Raw genomic sequence first — 19,735 nt, 5'->3', positions numbered from 1 at the left:
CCTCATTTCCTGTTGGAGCAGACATTCCCTGACACATTGTCAGGAAAACCCTGTTACCTCCAGGTGAAATGCCCCTTTTGGAAGGGAGTGAAATGGTAGTTGACAGTTCAGAAAGTGGCAAACAGTTCAGCATGGTGGTTGACAGCTCTGAGAGAAATCGGACCGCTCGTTTGAAATATTGTATTGTGAGTTATTGTTATTTGAACCTCCATTGTGGATCCTCGGGAGAACACAGTGGAGTTTTTTCTTTTTGTTTTCATAGGACTGATGTGTGCTAAAAGCCTGGATTGAATTGTTTTTGTTGTGAACTGAAATGTCTGAATGAGATACATTTTGAGCCACGTCTCTCTTTAATTTAATTATTATTGTCGAATGGAGTATTTTTTTTTTGTTAGTGTAGTGTGTACACTGAAAAGTGTAAAAGAAGAAGAAATTTTGTGGTTGCTGGGTTTATTTTCATTTATTGCTTGGGTTTACTTCATTTATTGTTTAGGGTGATAAGCCTTTCTTTTGATTTTGTTTTACACAGACACAAGCTTTCCATGACCCGGAATGGAGAAGCAGGTAAAAGACAATGGATGGATGGATGGTTTAACAAGGCTGAGATTAAGACGCAAGTAGAATGTCATACAAGTGACAGGTGGCAGGTGCGAGAAAAGTGCCCAAACGTAGTTACCTCTGTCCTGCAACCCCCCTGTGTTCTTCTGTCTGTCTTCTTCATCATCCAAAGAATCATAAAGAGAAACTGAGACGAGTGTCAGAGAGAAACACAACAATCTGTCAACCAGTATTCGTATTAACATCACTTACATATCTTTAAACATTTCCTGTTACAAAACTAATCACAGGTTTTTGAACTACTGTGATAGCCCTCAAATGTTTGCTGACCTATAAACAAAGTCCTGAAGTTTCAACAAACTATCTACAACATTTAAGAGTTATAAGAACAAATAATGAACGTATTGTCTTTAAAATAATCTAATTATTAAAACCTGACACAGTTTTAAATCAGAATGAATGTGCAGAGGTGTCTGTGGGTCCTGAAAAGGTAACATGTAAAATCACTTGTTTCTCTTACCTCTTGCAAGAATTGGAGACATTTTAGGTTTCTGCAAAATGAAAAGGAAGATGAAAATATAAATCAAGTGGCGGAGAGTGACAGTAATATTTTTTTAATCCCTCTTTCTCACTCACTGAATATGCTACACTGAGAAACATTTAGAAGCCTGCTGAAATTACTCTTAAGATGTACTTTAGAAACTACTAGAAGAAAACGGATTGTAGAAATGTTCAGTTTTAGTATCATTTTTGCATTCTGGACATTTTTATTTTTGTTGTGATGCTTTGACACCACTTATGTTCATGTGTTTGGTTATTAGGGGCCAACAATCTCTGCTCCAGTGACATTCTTTTCTCCATTATGTTTTTGAAAGCTGAAATCTGAGACCTCCTCCTCTGTTCAATGTTGGTTTCTCCCTTTTGAAACCAACATAGATGGCTTCCTTTACCCGCCTCTCAAACCATCTGTCTTCTTGGTCCAAAATATGAACATTTTGGTCCTCAAAGGAGTGTCCCTTATCCTTGAGGTGTAGGTGAACCGCTGAGTCCTGTCCAGAAGAGGTGGCTCTCCTGTGTTGAGACATGCGTCTGTGGAGAGGTTGTTTGGTCTCTCCAATATAAAGATCTGAACATTCTTCGCTGCACTGAACTGCATACACAACTCCGCTCAGTTTGGGTTTGGGTGTTTTGTCCTTAGGGTGGACCAACCTCTGCCTAAGAGTCCTGTTGGGTTTGAAAAGTACTAGGATGTTGTGTTTGGAGAAAATCGTTCTGAGTTTCTCGGATACTCCAGCAATGTAAGGAATGACAATGTGCTCCAGATCCGAGAGATCAGCTTGGGATGGAGCGTCCAGTCCCCGTGGCGAGGACTGCCCCTCGACATGTCCGCTCTTCTGTTCAGGACACTGGGGATGTACACTGCTCTGATGGAGAGCATGTTTTCTTGTGCCCAGCACAGCAGCTGTCTTGCGATGCGTAACAGCTGAGCTGAGCGCATGCCTCCCTGACGGTTTATGTAGGCTGCTGCCACTCTGCTGTCTGTGTCGATCAGAACATGCTGATTCCGCAGCAGAGGAGCAAAGTGCTGAATCACTTTCCACACTGTGAAAAGCTCCAGCACATTTATGTGGAGAGACATGTGGTCTGGCCACTGTGCTCCCACCGCCTGGGACAGACACGTCCCCCCCCAACCTGACAGGGACGCGTCTGTGAACACTGAGACGTGTGACGTAGGTCTGCTGAGGGGGACTCCCTCTGACAGGATGAGGGGGTTTCCCCAGTGAGTCAGATCGGCTCCCACGTAGGGAGGGACAGAAATCATCCGTCTCTTCTGGCGCATGGGATCTGTGCGCAGGTGGGCGAACCATCTCTGAAGGCGTCTCATGTGAAGCAGGCTCAGCGGAACCACGACGTGAGCTGCTGACACTATTCCCAGAAGCAGCATGACAGACAGAGCTGTCACTACGCTGCAGGGTTTGACAGAGCAGACAGAGCATCGCAGACAGAGTAAAGAGCGTCGGCTCTCGGCTGTGATAATCAGGCTCTAATCGTGGTTGAGTTTAACTCCACTCCCGGATAAACAATTATCTGGGACGGGAGAATGGAACTTTTTTCTCAGTTTATGGGAAAACCCAGATTTAGCAGATGTGACGCGATCGCTCCGGTCTGCACCGCCGCTTCCTCTCTGGACCGAGCTAATAAAAGCAGGTCGTCCAGATAAAAGAGGATCATTTCCGCCATGTGTAATGGCTGCAGAGCCGTCTCCACACATTTGGAGAACGTGCGTGGGGCGAGAGTAACCGAACGGCAGACGGTTGTACTGATATGGGGTGCCCTGAAAGGAGAAACGCAGAAACCTTCTGTGTTTCGGAATGATGGGGGTGTGAAAATATGCGTCCTTCAGATCTAGGGAGGTGAACCAGTCGTTCTGGTGAACGTTCTCCAGCAGCTGTTTGATTGTCAGCATGTGGAACTGTCTCTCCATGATCAATTTATTGAACATGGACAGATCGAGAATGGGTCTCATCACTCCCGTTTTCTTTGGAACCAGAAAATAACGGCTGACTGGAATGAACACTGATGCACACTGTTTGTGAACCTGGTGGCCAGCTGATCGTGCCTGCCTGGGGGAACAGGTCGCTGTTCCGTCCGGGAAGTCTTTCCCCCGAAAACCTCTGCAAGGCTCGGCACTAGAGGGGGAACCGAGGGAAAACTCCGCTCAATAAACCCCTCCACTCTGATGAGAGAGGCAAAGGAGGAGACTGGTGCCTTGAGCTTGCCAGGCCCAGCTGCAGCCTCATCCCAGTATGATGTCACAGCTGGGAATCGAGGCCAGATGGGGTCAGGGTGACGAGCTGGGGCAGAGCCAAACCTTCCCGCCAGATCATCCAATCGAGGCAGGGACAGAGAGTCCCTTTGCACTAGCGGCCTCCTGCCAGGCAGTTTCAGGAGGAGAGCGCCTACAGTTGGGAGTGGACTAGCCGCTGACATGAGAGGAACCACGTCAGCGGCCGTTATCACGCACAATCTGTTGCGTCATTATCATGCTCCCTAGCTGGGAATCACGCTCCCTAGCTGGGAAGAAGCAGCGGGGCTGCTGGTAGCATCGCCTCTGCCGGAGGAATCATACGATTCCCTGCACGGCTCCACATCGAAAAGGGCGATGGCATCGTCCAGCGAATACTCCGTCACGGGGAAAACCTCCTCAGCCTTGGCACTAGCCTTGAAAAAGGCTACTCGTCTCTGCTTCTCCTCGGAAGAGAGGAGCTTACAGGTACGGCAGGAGGACTGGGGAGTGAGGGCGAGGTCGGCGTGGCAGGAACCCAGGCATCCCTCACAGATGTCATGCCGGTCGTAGTCCATTATATAGTCGGTCAGGCAGGACGGGCACTGGCGGATGGTGCTGGACATCTTCTTGTTCTTCGCTCTTTAGTGCTTTGCTGTAGCTGAAGAAAAAAAGGGAGCCTAATGCCTGGTCTCACCGTAATTTATACAGACCGGGGGTGGGGACCACACAGCAGGTGGGCGTGGAGTAAAGTTTTCAGTGCTGCGCTGCGCGTGAAGGGATAAACCCACTACCGATAGCCTTAAAGGGCGAAGCCTATACGAAATAGAACTGGAGTGGAGTTCCAAGCATGAGAATCTCCGTTTATGCAGCTAAAACCACAGACAGATTAACTTAACTCCCGCTCCCACCCGTGGCGTTGTTAGGGTCTTTGTTTGCCTGGCTCACAAGAGAAATAATTTTGTCACCTGCATGAAGGTGTGAATTACAGGGAAACTGACTGGAAAGCTGAAATCTGAGACCTCCTCTGTTTAAAGTTGGTCTTACTCATTTGACATAAATAGCTTTCTTCCCCCCTTCCAAACCATTAAACCAAGTTTCATTAAAATTCATCAAGTGGTTCATGAAATATTTTGGTAACAGACAGACAGACATGTAAACAGACTTGGGTGAAAACATTGTCCTCATTTGCCTTTCAGCAGAGGGACATAATTGTAAACAGTTCAACAAACCTCCAGCAGCTCTTTCATTCTCTCCTTTTCTTCAAAATCTTCACTGTAGTGTGGAGAACCTGCAGAGTGTGAGACAGGTCAGAGCTAATGAAGCAGACCAGCAGAGTTTGTTCTTGGTTTGTTGTCCTTACCCTGAGATTCTCCAACAGTCTCTGTGACTCTGACTTTGCTCTGATTATCTTTGTTCTGCTCATCTGATGCATCTTTCCTAGACAAAGTAAAAAGAGTCAATCCCTTGACTTTCAGCTACATACCCAGTTTCACAATCTGTTGCGTCATTAGGCTCAAACACCAAGAGTTTCCTCATGTGGCCTTAGTCTGGGCAAAAAAAAGAAAGTGCTTCAACACCTCATAAGGACAACATCCACCTGTCATCCAGAGGATGGGAAATCCATGCCTGTTCAAGAGGACAGAAGTCTCTAACACAGCAAGAGAATTGTTCATAAATCAATGAAACAAACAAAAAAATAAACAAATAAACAAGCACAGCAATAGATTGAAGAGCGTACACATGAGCAAAGTAGTAATTCTTGACACTGAGGAGGAGCCATAAGTTAAATTGTCTGCCTGATACAAATATAGAAGGGGATAAATAGAATGTCACTGTGCAAAAAAACTGAGGCTACAACAAAGTTCATTGTTTAAGGTTTGGTTTATTAAATGAGTGGTCCACATATGAGTTATTGTTTATAATTTTTCAATCAGTGATCAGACTGATTAAACATCAGCTTTTTATATATATTTTCAAAAATATCTGCATATAGGATATAAATTAGGTCACTGTTAAAATCTGAAATTACTTAAATAAACAAATTTAATTGTTTAAATGAACTCTATTAGATGTGCAATTTCCACATACAATTTAGAACCTTTTCAATTAAAAAATGCTATTTGAGAAGAAGGTCATATGGCAGAAAAGCTCTAATCACCAGCTAAATTTCTCCACACTCTCCAGTTTCGAACTGATAGAGGTTAAAAACTCATTTGTTTAGAGTTGCGTTTGACCGTTTTAAAAAAATAACTGAAACATCATTCATTTCAGTCTGCAGTCCAACATTTTCAGTTTTTTACCTTCCTTTTTATGCCACTTGTTTTTATGACTTTTTAATTTTCTCTTTTTATGATGTAAAGCACTTTGAACTGCCTTGTTGCTGAAATATGCAATACAAATAAACCTGAATTGACTTGACTAAAAATCGCACAAAAAACATTCAAGTGGGAAAAACGTTGTATTTTACTGTGAAAACCACAGACATTTATAACAAACCATTTTTATAACTTGGAATGCAAATATAAAAAAGGTAAATTTCATAAACATATGTAAAAATTTAACAAACAAAAAATTTATATACATTATTTATATAACAATGCAAACATTGTTTCTTGTTGTTTTTTTGTACAAATCAGTGCTGTGTCACAATAAAATTACACAATTCATTTGTGCCACTCAACGAAACAGTTTCTGTCCAAAACAAGGCAGAGGGGCACATCACAGGCCTGACAGAAGGAGAAGTGGTAGTCCTCTTGTTGTGGGCTTGTGTAAAAATTGCCCATGTAAATGTGGTACCCAGTTCCAAGACAGGCTGGCTGAAATAGGCTCAGGACTCCATCATTAGACACTCCATGTTCAGATGAAGTAAACGTTTTCCCAGTGTAAATCCCAAACTTGATGGTGTAGCCACTGCTGGATTCATTGAACACAAAAAATTTAGTCCCCCATTTTGTACACTTGTCTTTCATATACTGGGTCATTCCAATTTTTTCCCTGATTGCCACCATCCTTACATCCACTGCCAGCTCTCTATTCAGGTGGTAATAAGCCAGACAGGTGCTGAGAATGTCTTCATAACGAGACTTGACTCTAAACAGGTTGTGATGGCCTGCTGTTCCCTTTTTTCAGTCCTGCTCGGGATCATTCAGGTGAATTATCCAAATCTGTCTCGTCATTATTTTGGCTGGAAGGGGCAAAGATAAAATGTGATTCTGTCTCCAGTAACTCTGGATTCATAGCAGTGCCACTGACAACATGTATATCAGGAGACCAAAAAAATTTGTATAAATCTTCCACATCTGTCAGTCTATTTGTATTTTTTCCCTTGTTTTTTGCTGCCTTCTTGTTGGTGTTACTGCAGATTGTTCTGACTGTGTCAGTGGCAACAAACAATTTAAAAGGTCTTTTGGACTGTTGCCGTGGGAAAATGTGTCTAGTTGAACCTCTGGTGTTCTGGCATCCTCCTCTGTCTTCCAGGGCTCAGATCTGAGGCGTGGACCTGGTGGGCGTGCCTTGCTGTGACTTCTTATCTGCAGACCTCTGAGTGATACTGGAAGCCGGAGGCTGCTCTTCCTCTCTTCCTCCTCACAAACAAAAGATGGATCGTCTACTTCATCGTTAAAAGCCTCACTCTCTGGCTCAGACTCTGACTCCATGTTTTCCTCCTCCATCTCTGGCTCTGCGTTTCCCTCCTCTATCTCAAACAAAATCTTCTCATTGTTTTGAAACAAACAAAAACTGACCACACTAAACACTAACTATATGATCTAGCCACACTAAATGTCACAAATCTCTTAAATCTCAAAACTTACCATCACTGTTTTCCTATCTCTGTTTTCCGCTGTCACTTCCTACAACTTTCGCGCCTTCATCTTCTTCTTTGTGTATTTTATCTGGCAGTTGATAGATAACTTTGTGTCTCATTCAGAAAAGAGGTGTTGTATGGTTTGTTTAGAAGGGAGAGTACGGGGGGGTGGGGTGGGGGGGTGTCACCCGTTCTTCATCCTTGCAGGGCATTAAGCTCAGAATTGTCACCCGTCCTTGCTTTGATGTCCTGCATCGACTCCAAATATAACATTTTCAGAAAAAAAATATTATTTGTCATAAGTCCAGTTTTATATGGCATATCAAAACAATTTAAAAAAACTGGTGTATAGTTTGAGGTCTACACTTTTGACACAAGTCTCTGCAAGGATGTATTTTTCCCACTACAGAAAATAAATCTGGTCATGTAATTTGGACGCACCGGAATGTCCGTCGACTCCAGAGGGTTAAAGCTCCAAAGACACATCATGCTCAAGAAAAGCTAAAACAGGCAAATGCAGTAAGTTACCTTTGCGTGTTTTATTGAATGTGCTCAGTTAGCAGTAAACTATGGCACACCATGTTCAGAGATGTAAAAATGTTACATCTCTACAATGTTACGTAAAGGTTTATAAGTGCATACATCATTTGGTTTAGAGTATCTTTAACTCTCTATTTTAGGCAAAATAGGGCCCCCAAAACATATCCCGATTAGGCCCCCCAAAAACATTTAAATGCAGTTAAGACATAAAACTTGTGACAGCTGTGAGTTCTGCAACCTGTCCCCCCAGGTAGCACCAAATAACCCACCAGCTAATGGACGTGTTGGACATGTTGAAGTCTGCCTACACACCTGAGGTCAGTGGCCATCTTAGAATTGGTAGAGTCCAACTCTGTGTTTAGCTTGGAGTAATCTATAGTAGCTGAAGCTCCTGCCTCGAGCTGAGCAAAGAACTTAGCTTTTTCCTCTTCCTCCTCCAGAGTGTCCAACCCCAGACTGCTTGGATTCCCAGCTGCCACCATCACTGATTCTACACTCACACACAAAGAGAACACAAAGAGTGCAGCTGTAACTTCTGAGGAGAAAAACAGAATGGGAGGATGAAGAGGAAATACTTTTTCTGTCTTCACCAGACTTACTGCTTAAAACAGCTGCAACAAAATGCCACGGTCATCAAATGCATCCTCATTACATTTACTACTGTATCTCAGTTAAACATTTATTGACTAAATTCCAGCAAATATAATTGTTAAGGATCAGCTGTTAATATATGGTAGTTAATATTTGCTCGTAAAGTCCTATTTTAAAAAATAAGTCACTTTAGAAATTTGAAAACTTTGATTCAATGTCTCTACAAGGCTGAAACAAGCTTTTATCAACTAATATGTATACGCTGTTTTCACTCAGACTTGTTGATGATCAGATGTACCATATGAAACAGACCATAGTGGTTCAATCCATACTGATTAGCTGGCACATGTTTCAGATAAAAGTGATGAGGAGCGGAGAGGGAAGAGTTTTATCTTTTAGGTGTAAACAATCAACAGTCAAATTTGTCAGAGTGAAAACAAGACCGTTAAGGAAACCCTGCTTTTGTCATGTCAAAGTGATAAGGAAGAACCAGCTTGTTGATTTTAAACAATTTAATACAAAAGAAATGTCAAGCAAAACATCCCAGGGATAAGACAGATCCAAGCAATAGAATCTGTCTGACCTCAGATTATCAGAGTGTTTATCAGTAAAACATAATGCTGCTGATCTTGTCATAACTGAAAAGCTGTATCACTTAAAGAACAGCATGACCTAACTGGGAACAGTATGCAGGACTACTCTGTTACATCTAATGAGGACATCTCTGGGAGCCAATCAGTAATGGATAAGTGGGTCTTATTTTTCTACATCAGCGTATGGACCGGCTGATACACCAGTTGTTATTCTAAATTTACTAATAACATGCACACCAGCCATAATGCTGGTGAGTAAATGTGGATGGAATGAAGGAATGAATAAAAAAGCTTTTTCAAATGAAAGAAATGGAAAATATCTTGCTGTTGGAATTACAGTGAATGGTAAGGGAGCAAAAGAAACAACCTATTTGTTTGAATAACCTATTTGTTGTTTAATAAAATTAATATTAGATATATAATAATTAGTGTATTATAAGCCTGGCGGACCACCAGGCTTTACTGCCCCAGCCACCAGGCTAAGCTTTGCTTGTTTATTGTAAAATATGTCATGTTTTATACACGTTTTTTTCCACCAGCACTCCCAAAACCTCTACCTTTCTCTACCTCTTTACACGGTAACACCTACTACAACATGCAACATGTCAAGGAGAAAGGATCAAAAGACGTTTGTGTCCTTTTTTTCGAAGTCAGAGGAGCAGTGGCGCAGACGAGGATTCTATTCATTTATCTGCTGACCAAGGAGAGCGCACTGACATATGAAGCGCCAAAGTGGACAAAAGCTCTACGTACAGACCTATGAGTGAGACCGAATGACCTGCGCAAGACAGCGAAAGACATGTTTTAAAGAAAAAAAACAAACAAAGATTAATCAAAAACCTATTTCAATGTAATGTATGTGAAAACATTTTTATGGATCCCCTCTTTTTTTTGTTTATTCAGTTTAAGTCAGTAAAGACAAGACTGCTCTTCTTGGTTAGATTAAACTAAAAGCAGCAATCCTTGAAATTCTCTCAACACCTTTGTGTACCAAAGAAGGTGTCTTCATTGAAGCTCCTTGTATGACGTGTGGGCAAAATGTGCTGAATATTGGCTCGCTCCATTATCGAACAAGCATTGAGATGGCAGCCCGAAAAATCAAAAGTAAACAGTAAATAATATAAATACATTACACTGACTAAAATTAATTAACCAACCAATAATTAAAATGTAACATCTCTAATGTTTTCCATGTTCTAGGCTTGTCAATCATATTGTATTTATTTCAATTGTATTTTTGTTTTAAAAAGTATTACAAAAGTGCTGTTTTGTAAAACTGTAGTAGTGTAAATATCTGACACAAATATCTTACAAAATCAAATAATAAATAGCCACATTTTCAACTTTCCTGTTAACTTTAATCATTTTCTTTTTTTACTAAATCACGGTTGGCCAGCAATCTGCCAGCTCCACCTACCAGCAGGCTTAGCCTTTTTTACACTGTATTTACTGGAATAATTATGAAATGTCAAGTTTATATGTGAAGTACTTTTTTGTAAAGCATATTACTTTACAAAAGTAAAGTACTCCTTCACAGTATGTCAGCCAGCTCTCCACCTTTGCTTATCATTGTCCCTATGTTTAGAGTTGCTACCCTCAGTCCTACACTGTTGCCTTTCCTCTTCTCCTTCTGTTTCTCTGGCTTTCAGAGAAGCCTTTCCGTTGCTCTTTAAGCTCTCACCTTCTGCGTCTGTGCTGCTTGTGGTGAGGAAAGCAGCTTTCAGCCCAGGACCTCCTGCTTCCTCTTCTTCCTCTTCTTGAAGAGGCTGAAACTTTCTCAAAGACTTTTTGAAGGACTTTCTTGATCCTGATAATGCTGCACGCAAAAAGGATCAACATGAGCATGAAGGTCACACCAATGAGTATGAACAAACAGTAATGGAAAATGCTGCTGTTTTACTGCTTTTACAAGAACTTCTTACTCTTATGCCAAGAATAAAAGCTGCCTTCTCACTGAGTGTTTTTACAGCTCAGATAACATTTGAATTTCATTTCACAACATTTGTTGTTCTAGAATTGCGCCGCTAAAGGTGGCTGCATGTTGGAGTAGCTCTGTTACATTCATTCTGAGATATTGCTTTTGAAAACTTTATTACTCTTTTTTTCTTGATGTAAATCACTTTTTTGGATGATTATTTTCTCTGGTATTGAATGCTGTGCAGCTGGAAGCATTTTTATTGAAATCTTTTTTGCTTTTGGACTTTTTGTTATGATGCGTAACCATAACAACAAGTGTTAAACGTGGAGAACCCTGAAGTCCAGTCATAGCCAGAACCAAGAAGACTGCCCATAAATCCACTGGAGGTAAAGCTCCCAGGAAGCAGCTCGCCACCAAAGCTGCCCGCAGGAGCACGCCAGCCACTGGTGGAGTGAAGAAGCCTCACCGCTACAAGCCCGGTACCGTGGCTCTCAGGGAGATCCACTACTACCAGAAGTCCATCGAGCTGCTCTTCTGGAAGTTACCCTCCCAGCGCCTGGTCTGGAAGATCACCCAGGACTTCAAGACTAACCTGTGTTTCCAGAGCTCAGCCATCATGGCTCCGCAGGAGGCCAGCGAGGCTCACCTGGTGGAGCTCTTTGAAGACACCAGGACTGAGGACACATCGGGATATACCGCTAAGAGAGATCCTTCCTGCCTACAGTAATCATCATCTATAACAGCTCTTTAATGAAACCAGGATTATGAGCTACAACAACATTTAATTTCCCTTTGGGATAAATAAAGTATTTTTGAATTGAATTGAAGAAACAACTCAGTATCAACTCCTTGCATGCTGTTGATTGCTTCTCAGAAGCCCACTCTGCCACCCAGTGTCTTTTATTCAACATGCAGTCATCCACTGAGTTTCTGAGGAGTGAATTTACAGATTTATTCTTTTGCTTCTGCTTGGTTATACGAGCTGTACTCATGTAGACCTTACTTTTCCAAGTGAAAAAACAAAACAAAAAAAAAATAGATTCTCTTCTGTCTGCTGCAACAGTACAACAAATATATTTCTCAGTTATTTGAATCAGTCAGGAAACACAAAGCTAGATATCTTTGAAAAAAAATTATATTGCACACCATTTTCATGCCAGAGCTTTAAACTAAAATCTTCAATTCAATTCAGTGCTAAATCACAACTAAAGTCATCTCAGGACACTGTACAAAACCTTTCACATACATTATAAAATGCCAATTAGTAAAAGTTATCTATCTAAAGAAGCCAGAGTTCTCAACCATCTGGGGTTAGAGAGGACAGGAAAAAAAAACAGAAAAACACTGAAATCATCTTGTGTTGAGAAAGGACAGAGTTATAGCTGTTTTGGTCAAACCTCAAAAATGCTGTTATGTAAAATTACATGCAGTATTGAGAGATCTTGCAAAATTTATTAGCACTTGAATTATGTATTATAAATGATTCTCAGCTACTGTTACGTCATATTTTAGCTCAATAACTGTAAAACCTAGTTAAAGGCATTTTTGTGTTTTCTAAGGTCACTTGACTGTGGCAGCCATCTTGAACTTTGGATGACTTCAAAGGTTAATTATTTATAGATGTACATCCAATGATGGGAGGGGACAAAAAACATGCAATAAATTAGCACCATATGGATGTGGTCAAACACTCCTCTGTAGAGACTCTTTAGAACAAGTTGAGCTTTTTGGTCCTAATAAACCTGTGTTTAGCTGACTCTGCCGCAGAAGGTAGGAAACAACAACAAGGACAAGAAAAAAGTTTTTTCAATCCCAAAAAGGTAACTTTCAAAGTTTAGAGGTATTAAATATGAACCTATAATTTCAATATACTACCAGTCTGATTTACTGAGAAACCTACAAGGAAATGAGGTATCACAAGGAAAATGCTCCAAGAAACACATGCGCTGTATTAATCATTTTCTAAATCAAAAGCTTTGGCTCAACTAGAAATAGGGTGCTGTGACTTTTAGTATTTGTAACTTTTATATTTTTTGAATTATTTAACCTTATTTACAAAAGAAAAAAACCCTATAGAAATACATTGAGATCTCTTCACCCCTTTCAAAAACATTGCTCACTGAAATTTGCTTCAGCGTACTTTACTTTTTGTCTTCCTATATTACTTTTATTGGGGCCTGCTAGCAGTGCATAGGCATTGTACTGCCTCATGCAATGCATGCAGGCCTCTATTACTCTACACCGAATAAGGTCTCTTTAAGGCATTGTCCTGCCTCATGCAATGCATGCAGGCCTCTATTACTCTACACCGAATAAGNGTCTCTTTATCATTAATATTATTATTATTATTTATTCTTCTTCCGTTACCCTCAATGCGGCTTTAACAGCTTTAACTCAGTCATTTTTAGACATATGGAGCTGAAATTTAGCAAGGCAGTAGCTGAGACAGAGGCCTATTGCATACTGAGTGCAAAGTTAAATAATAAGATGGCCACCAAAGCTAGCAGTGTAAAAATTTCAGAGCAAATTTGTGCGTGCTCTAACTCTGCAATCATGTAACGTAGGAAGGTCAAACATCACAGCTAGACCCCTCATGGGTCAGGGATCCATGCTAAGTAGTTCAAGGTCACAAGGTCAAAGGTCAAGGTCAGAACAGTCCATGAGCTCCAAGTCTGCAACCGTTTACAGTAGACAGATCAAACTTCAGAGTTGGAATCCTCTCCTCTCAAGGATCAGCACTTTATGATTCCTGTCTGCAACTGATCAGCTCTTGGAGCCATCTTGGTTCAGCTCGGACGCACACCGTGGCAGGCCCCGTCAAAGTTTCTCCAGGAACTTTCTAGTTTTTAGCTATTGTTTTGAAAACTTTAACTTTCAGCTATAGCTTTGCTACATTTAGCTACAGTTTTGTTTACTTTAGTTTTTAGCTACAGTTTTACTAATTATGCCTTTTAGCTAAGTTTTGCTCATTTTAGCATTTAGCTACTTTTTAATTTTAGCTTTTGTTCTGCTTATCTTAATTTAAACAACTCAGTTTCATTTTCTTCAACAAATTTCAGCACTCACTGCATTTTTACAGGAAATAAATTTTCTCTAGTTACTGTTTGCCTGTTTTTTCTTCCATTCCAAGCATCTACAAAAAACTGGAGAAAAAAGTACTCCCAGACTGCAATGGTGTTTAGTTGAAGTGAGTGGTAAAACCCAGCACTGTTCAGAGGTTTCCAGCTCAGACATCCTTCACAGTAGAAACACAGAAAGTTGGACTCTACATGACTGAACTTGCTTTTTGATATATTTGATGGATTTTACACAATTAAGTGTGATGATATTTGGAGATTTTATCAAAATATGTCCATTTTGTGTGATGTCACACATTCTTACCTTCTGCTGTTGCCTCACTGCCATGCTCGTCATCCTGCAACAATGATATTGTTGGTTTCTGATTTAATTTGTGGCTGGTTTTATCTTGGGAAGGTTTGTCAGAGCTGCCCAAATCCACAGAGTCATCTGAAACAGACTGTCAGAGACACCAGTTCAAACCAAACAGATGCTTTCAGGAGAACACAGCTCAAATCAAACTGTCACAGGCTTACTTCTCTCCTAGCAGGAGTGTTAGAAACTCAGATTTGACAAGACCACTGACAGTACTAAGAAACTAATAAGGAAAAAAAAATGGTACCATTTATTTAACTTGTAGTTTACTTCAGCTCTGTGTGATGGAGCAAAAAAGCTCTTTTTCCACAGTAATGCAAAGGTTTTCAAGGTTGAGGAAAATTATTTTCATGCCATGGACTACTTGCAACTGATAAATGCTCACTGAGAAAAACAGTTCAGCACCCAGAAGGAAACAAAAACGTAATTTGGTCCAAACATAAACCTGCTATGAGTATATAATTCAATATGTAAGGAGCACAAACATCTACAACGGGTACCAGAGGGCATAAGTGAAGGAATCACAAGCAGAGAAATAGTGTTATCAAGCAGTTGCTGGAGCATTTAATGCTCAAAAAAGTGCAAACCAATGGGTATGTAAAGTAGTGATGGGCAAATTGAAGCTGAAGCTCCGGCGCATGTATTGCTAAAAACAACACAGTGTTACAGAAGCTCTGTGTAGGAGTGTGATTCGTTTGGCAAAAGTCACGTGATCAATGACGGCTGAAAGTGTTCAAGTTACGTCACTGCTTTAGTGCCTGATTCAAAAGGTTTAAAAGAACATGAATTATTGGTGGGATTTGTGGTGTGTTTTAGAGAGGAAGTAGTGCGAAATAACGAACCAGCGAAATAGTGAAAGACGGAACCAGTGAGGAAGAGAGGACATTCTGCCATTTGGGAATATTTTGAACGGATTTTGACCAATCAGGTGAGTTTTAAGCAGATCATGTAAAACAACTTGTTGTTTGTGATATTGCTTTGAAAAGCACCAAATAAATTTCAACCATTGCTGCTTCTATTATTATTATTATTATTATTATTATTATTATTATATTTAGAATGTGCTGATCTTTTACAATTGTCATTTGAGTTGTTTACTTGAAGTACCTCTATGTTCTTCATACTTTTTGCCACAAGATAGCGCCAACGAGGACTGTGTTGGAAAGCTTTGAATAATGAACCCTTTTCCAAAGCAAGCTTCAGTGGTTCAGAAAAGCTTCATTTGCCCATCACTAACGCAAGGGAATCCACATTCATACATTTTCAGGTCACACACCAAGACATGATCATTGTGTTGTGAGCCAAACATTATAGAACCCCATGACATGTGCACTTTAGAAAATGGAAGGTATGAATTTAGTAACTTTCATTATCTTTAAAATATTTAATAAGCTCCAGTGTGGAGTTTGCATGTTCTCCCTGTGTACGCATGGGTTCCCTCCCACAGACCAAAAATATGCACGCTAGGTTCATTGACAACTCAATGTAAGTAAGAGCATGATGTCTAGTTTGTCTGTGTGTGTCCCTGTGATAGACTTGTCACTTGTCCAGGGTGTACCCCATCTCTCACAGTGATTGCTGGAGACAGGCACCAGCTCCACCGGACCCCAAACAGAACAAGCAGGTAAAGAAAATAAGTGGATGCATGGATTTATAAATATTTCCCCCATAAACATACATTGAGATCTCTTCAATTCTTTTAAAAAATTGTCCTCTTTGAAATCTGCTTCAGCATACTTGATCTGTTTTGTCTTATGCTACATTTAGCTTTTAGCTACTTTTCTGCTACTTTTATTTTTTAGCTAGCCTTTTACTAAATTCAACTTTTAGCTAGCCTTTTGTTACTTTAGGTTACAATATGCTACTTTGAGCTAATCTTTTGCCACATTTATCTTAAATAGCCTTTTGCTACTTTTAGCTTCTAGCTATCCTTTGGCTACTTTTATCTAGCATTTTGCTACATTTATATTGTATTCTTTTGCTTTTAACCCGTTTCTCTTGTTTTTACTTTTACAACTCAGATTCAGGTTTAAAAAAACTGCAGCAGTCTGCTCAGGAAATGTGATTCCTCTAATTTGATCTAATAATGTAATCCTTGTAATACAGTCACATGACCTTTAAAGATGTCCTTTTATTTCCACCTCTTGGTATAGATGATGACCTGTTTTTGTCAATGAATGTGTTACGCTAACTTCAGAATCGAACAGCTGATGTAGTTTGATGTTACCTCTTTAAGGAACTCCTCAAACTGTGCATCTAGCTCTTCCTTGGTCAGCTTGTGAGACATTGTAATGACGTTCCATCAGCCGAAGGCACACAACACAACTACAAAAAAACACAAACAACCAAAAAATTAAAACGCCATTAAATTTAACTTATTATGTGTCCGTGTTTCCCTACCTTCATTTTTTTTTTTTTGAGGGGGGGGGGTTACTGTGCTGCTGATCACTGACAGCTGCAGTGGAGGGAGGCAGTAAGTGCATGTATGGCAAGTAAATGTGTCATGCAATTGTCACTTTGAAAAGTACTGTGGTAAGCAAGCTGTATAAATATACAGCTTTATGAGCTTTATTTTCTCACTCTAGCATTCAGCTAGCTGAGAAGTTTGATTGTTTCACATTTTATTTATTTTGAACTTTCACACTGGGAGATGTTATTTAGTTCTGTGTTGCTTTAAATAACAGAAAACTTTCTAGAGTTTATCAAACTTTCTGTTTGACACATCTCCTGTGTGTTACACTTTACACTTCAGATTAGATTAAAAAAAAACAACAACAATCAAGTATGATGATATCTGACCTGCTATCTTAAAGCCTCCTCACTAACAAGGAGGGTGGTTTGCTAGTAAATGTGTTTTTGTAATTCAACCTTGTGACTTCTGAATGTGTCTGTCCAACAAGTTTATTAACAGAGTTGGTCAAATTAGGGGGGAAAGGCAGGGTTTGACCCCCCAATAGGATTTGGGCCCCCAAAGATGTACTGTATTTTCCGGTCTATAAGTGGCACTGGAGTAGAAGTCGCATTTTTGGGGGAAATTTATTTGATAAAATCCAACACCAAGAACAGACATTTCATCTTGAAAGGCAATTTAACAGTCCCTCCAGGATTTCGCGGGCATTTTTTGTGATTGTTGCAGGCTAAAATGCCTGATTTCGCAGGGCATTTTTCTAAAAGTTGCGATTTTTTTTTTTACTAAAATCAATAAAAAAACATAAATTTCAATATATAAACCAAAAATACTTACTAGTTTTGTAAGATAATTACCAACAAACATTGACATTATCAAAAGGTGCTTTATTTGAGAACTTTGATAGCTTATAAACTGACATTCATGACCATTTCTAGATTGTCCCTCGTCTGCAGCTCTCCTCACACGTTTTGCAGACACAAAGTGTTTGTCAATACGTTTATGTTCAATGATTACACTGCAGGACGTGCAAAACAGCTTTCCCCCACTCTCGTGCAGCTGGCTAGGAAAATGGTTTGCGACCGCAGTGAAGTTAGTTTTAAGTTGGTTATTGGATATTCGCGCTCTGCGGAGTTAGCGGCGTCTAGCTCACGGCTGACCCAAAACAGGAACGCTAATGTCGGCCAGCCGTTCTCTGCCGGCCCCTTCTCTCACGAGCGGTGGTTCACTTAGGGACAGCTGGCCGGAGCGCGAATATCCAATATCCAACTTAAAACTAACTTCACTGCGGTGTTTTGCACGGTCCTTTGCTAAAATCTTTGTGGGCAAATGTGAAGCTTTAGCGCACATTTTCGCTTCGGTCGCTGCTCCTGCACGCTCCCAGCATTCTGATGTTAACAGGATGTGACGTCATGTCTTCTTCGTGAGTTATTTGGGGTTATTTTGTATTCCACACTAACAAACCCACAAAGAAGACACTAGACCGCAGAAACGGTGGCGAATCACTTTAGAAACAATAAATATTGGGTTAAAGTTGCGGGAAAGTTGTGGTGTTTTGGACAAAGTTGCAATGCAAAAAGTTGCAATTTCGCAGGGTTTGCTTGATTTTGCGTTAATAGTTGCGATCACAACATCGCGAAATCCTGGAGAGTCTGTTATTTGAAATGTGACAGTTTCTCATAAAACCAGATTGTGTTTCGTCAATAATTGAATCAAAAATATCTTTATGTCTTTTTGCAAATATTATGGCAAGTATCTTGTAGTCATTATTGAGAAGGCAAATGGGCCTCCAATTATCAATGTAAAGAATGTCCTTATTTGGTTTTGGAATGAGAGTGATGATGCCTTGAGATAGTGTCGGAGGGAGTTAATTTATTTCAATACTTTCTATGAAAACTTATAATAAAAACGGAGCTAACTATTCTGCAAAACATTTATAGAATTCAGAAGGTATTCCATCTGTTCCAGGAGATTTGTTTTTGAGCGAGTTAATAGCATCAAGCATTTCCTTCAAAGTGAGGGGGGAATCACAATATATTTTGTCACTTGGACTGATTGATTTTAAATTAGGTGAATTTAGATAGTGAGCTGTAGCTTCTTTATCACAATTAGAGCTATATAGATTCCTATAGAAAGCACAGCAAAAGTTAGCAACCGATTTGGCATCAGCAGTGATAACATCATTAATATTTAAGTGTTGGATAGAGCTGTGCTTTGCATGGTATTTTTCCAATCTAAATAAGTAAGCTGAGTTTTGTTCTGCTTCTTCTAGCCACCTCTTCTAGATCTGATAAACGCATCAAGTTTATTCTGTAAATCCAAAAAAGCTATTCTGTCGTCCTGTGAGATGTTACCAGGCGACCTTTGATAAAACAATGCTATTTTAGAGATTATTTCCTGTTCTTCAATTTTTCTAACCTTAGCAATGTACCTACCATAGCTTCTAAAGAACTTTCCTGCTGCATACTTGAAAAGCTCGCAATTAGTACTATAAGAGTTCTCTACCTTAGCTTTATTCCAATAATAGCTATACAATCTATTGATCTCAGTTATGACTACATTATGCTCAAGCAGTGAGTTATTTAGCTTCCAATAAGAGAATCTACAGAGTGAAGGTTGAGTTGGGAGAATTTTTATTTTTATATAAATCGCTCTGTGATCAGTTAAGGGTGTGGAGAGAATATTAACTGTAACATTATCTTTATCAATGGAATTGGACAGTAACAAAAAATCAATGCGGGACTGTTTTGTTCCCATTCTATTACTCCATGTAAAAGACTTAACATGAGGGAATATTTCCCTCCAGACATCAACAATATGAAATTTGTCCATTAGGGATTTCAGTTTTGTAATATGTGAGACATATTGTGAAGGGGGCTATCTGTCTTTCGAGTTATCCAAAGTCAAAGCCAAAAATCTAATTTACACTCTAAGGAGTCAAGCATCCTCTCCCTGGGCTGCCACCTTATCGTGGTGGAGGGGTTTGAGTGTCCCAATGATCCTAGGAGCTATGCTGTCAGGGGCTTCATGCCCCTAGTAGGGTCACCCAAGGCAGACAGGTCCTAGGTGAGGGGCCAGACGAAGTGCAGCCCAAAGACCCCTT

General features: G+C 40.1%; 1 protein-coding gene across 1 annotated transcript in view; it reads right to left on the bottom strand.

Annotated features, from left to right (window-relative positions):
- The window catches only part of cep162 (centrosomal protein 162), a 67,845-nt gene that overhangs the window by 32,995 nt on the left and 15,115 nt on the right, over positions 1-19,735 (bottom strand). The window contains exons 2-9 of the mRNA XM_037980338.1: positions 16,453-16,550; positions 14,175-14,310; positions 10,557-10,691; positions 8,004-8,181; positions 4,707-4,783; positions 4,576-4,634; positions 1,079-1,109; positions 677-745 (exon numbers count right to left, since the gene is read on the bottom strand). Coding sequence (XP_037836266.1) covers positions 677-745; positions 1,079-1,109; positions 4,576-4,634; positions 4,707-4,783; positions 8,004-8,181; positions 10,557-10,691; positions 14,175-14,310; positions 16,453-16,512 — 745 coding nt within the window. The 5' untranslated portion in view covers positions 16,513-16,550. The remainder of the gene's footprint in view (positions 1-676; positions 746-1,078; positions 1,110-4,575; positions 4,635-4,706; positions 4,784-8,003; positions 8,182-10,556; positions 10,692-14,174; positions 14,311-16,452; positions 16,551-19,735) is intronic.

The sequence above is a fragment of the Kryptolebias marmoratus genome, linkage group LG16 (assembly GCF_001649575.2).
Source record: "Kryptolebias marmoratus isolate JLee-2015 linkage group LG16, ASM164957v2, whole genome shotgun sequence".
In the NCBI taxonomy this organism is placed as follows: Eukaryota; Metazoa; Chordata; class Actinopteri; order Cyprinodontiformes; family Rivulidae; genus Kryptolebias; species Kryptolebias marmoratus.
The sequence above is the reverse complement of the archived record's forward strand: the minus strand, read 5'-3'. Positions and strand labels throughout refer to the sequence as shown.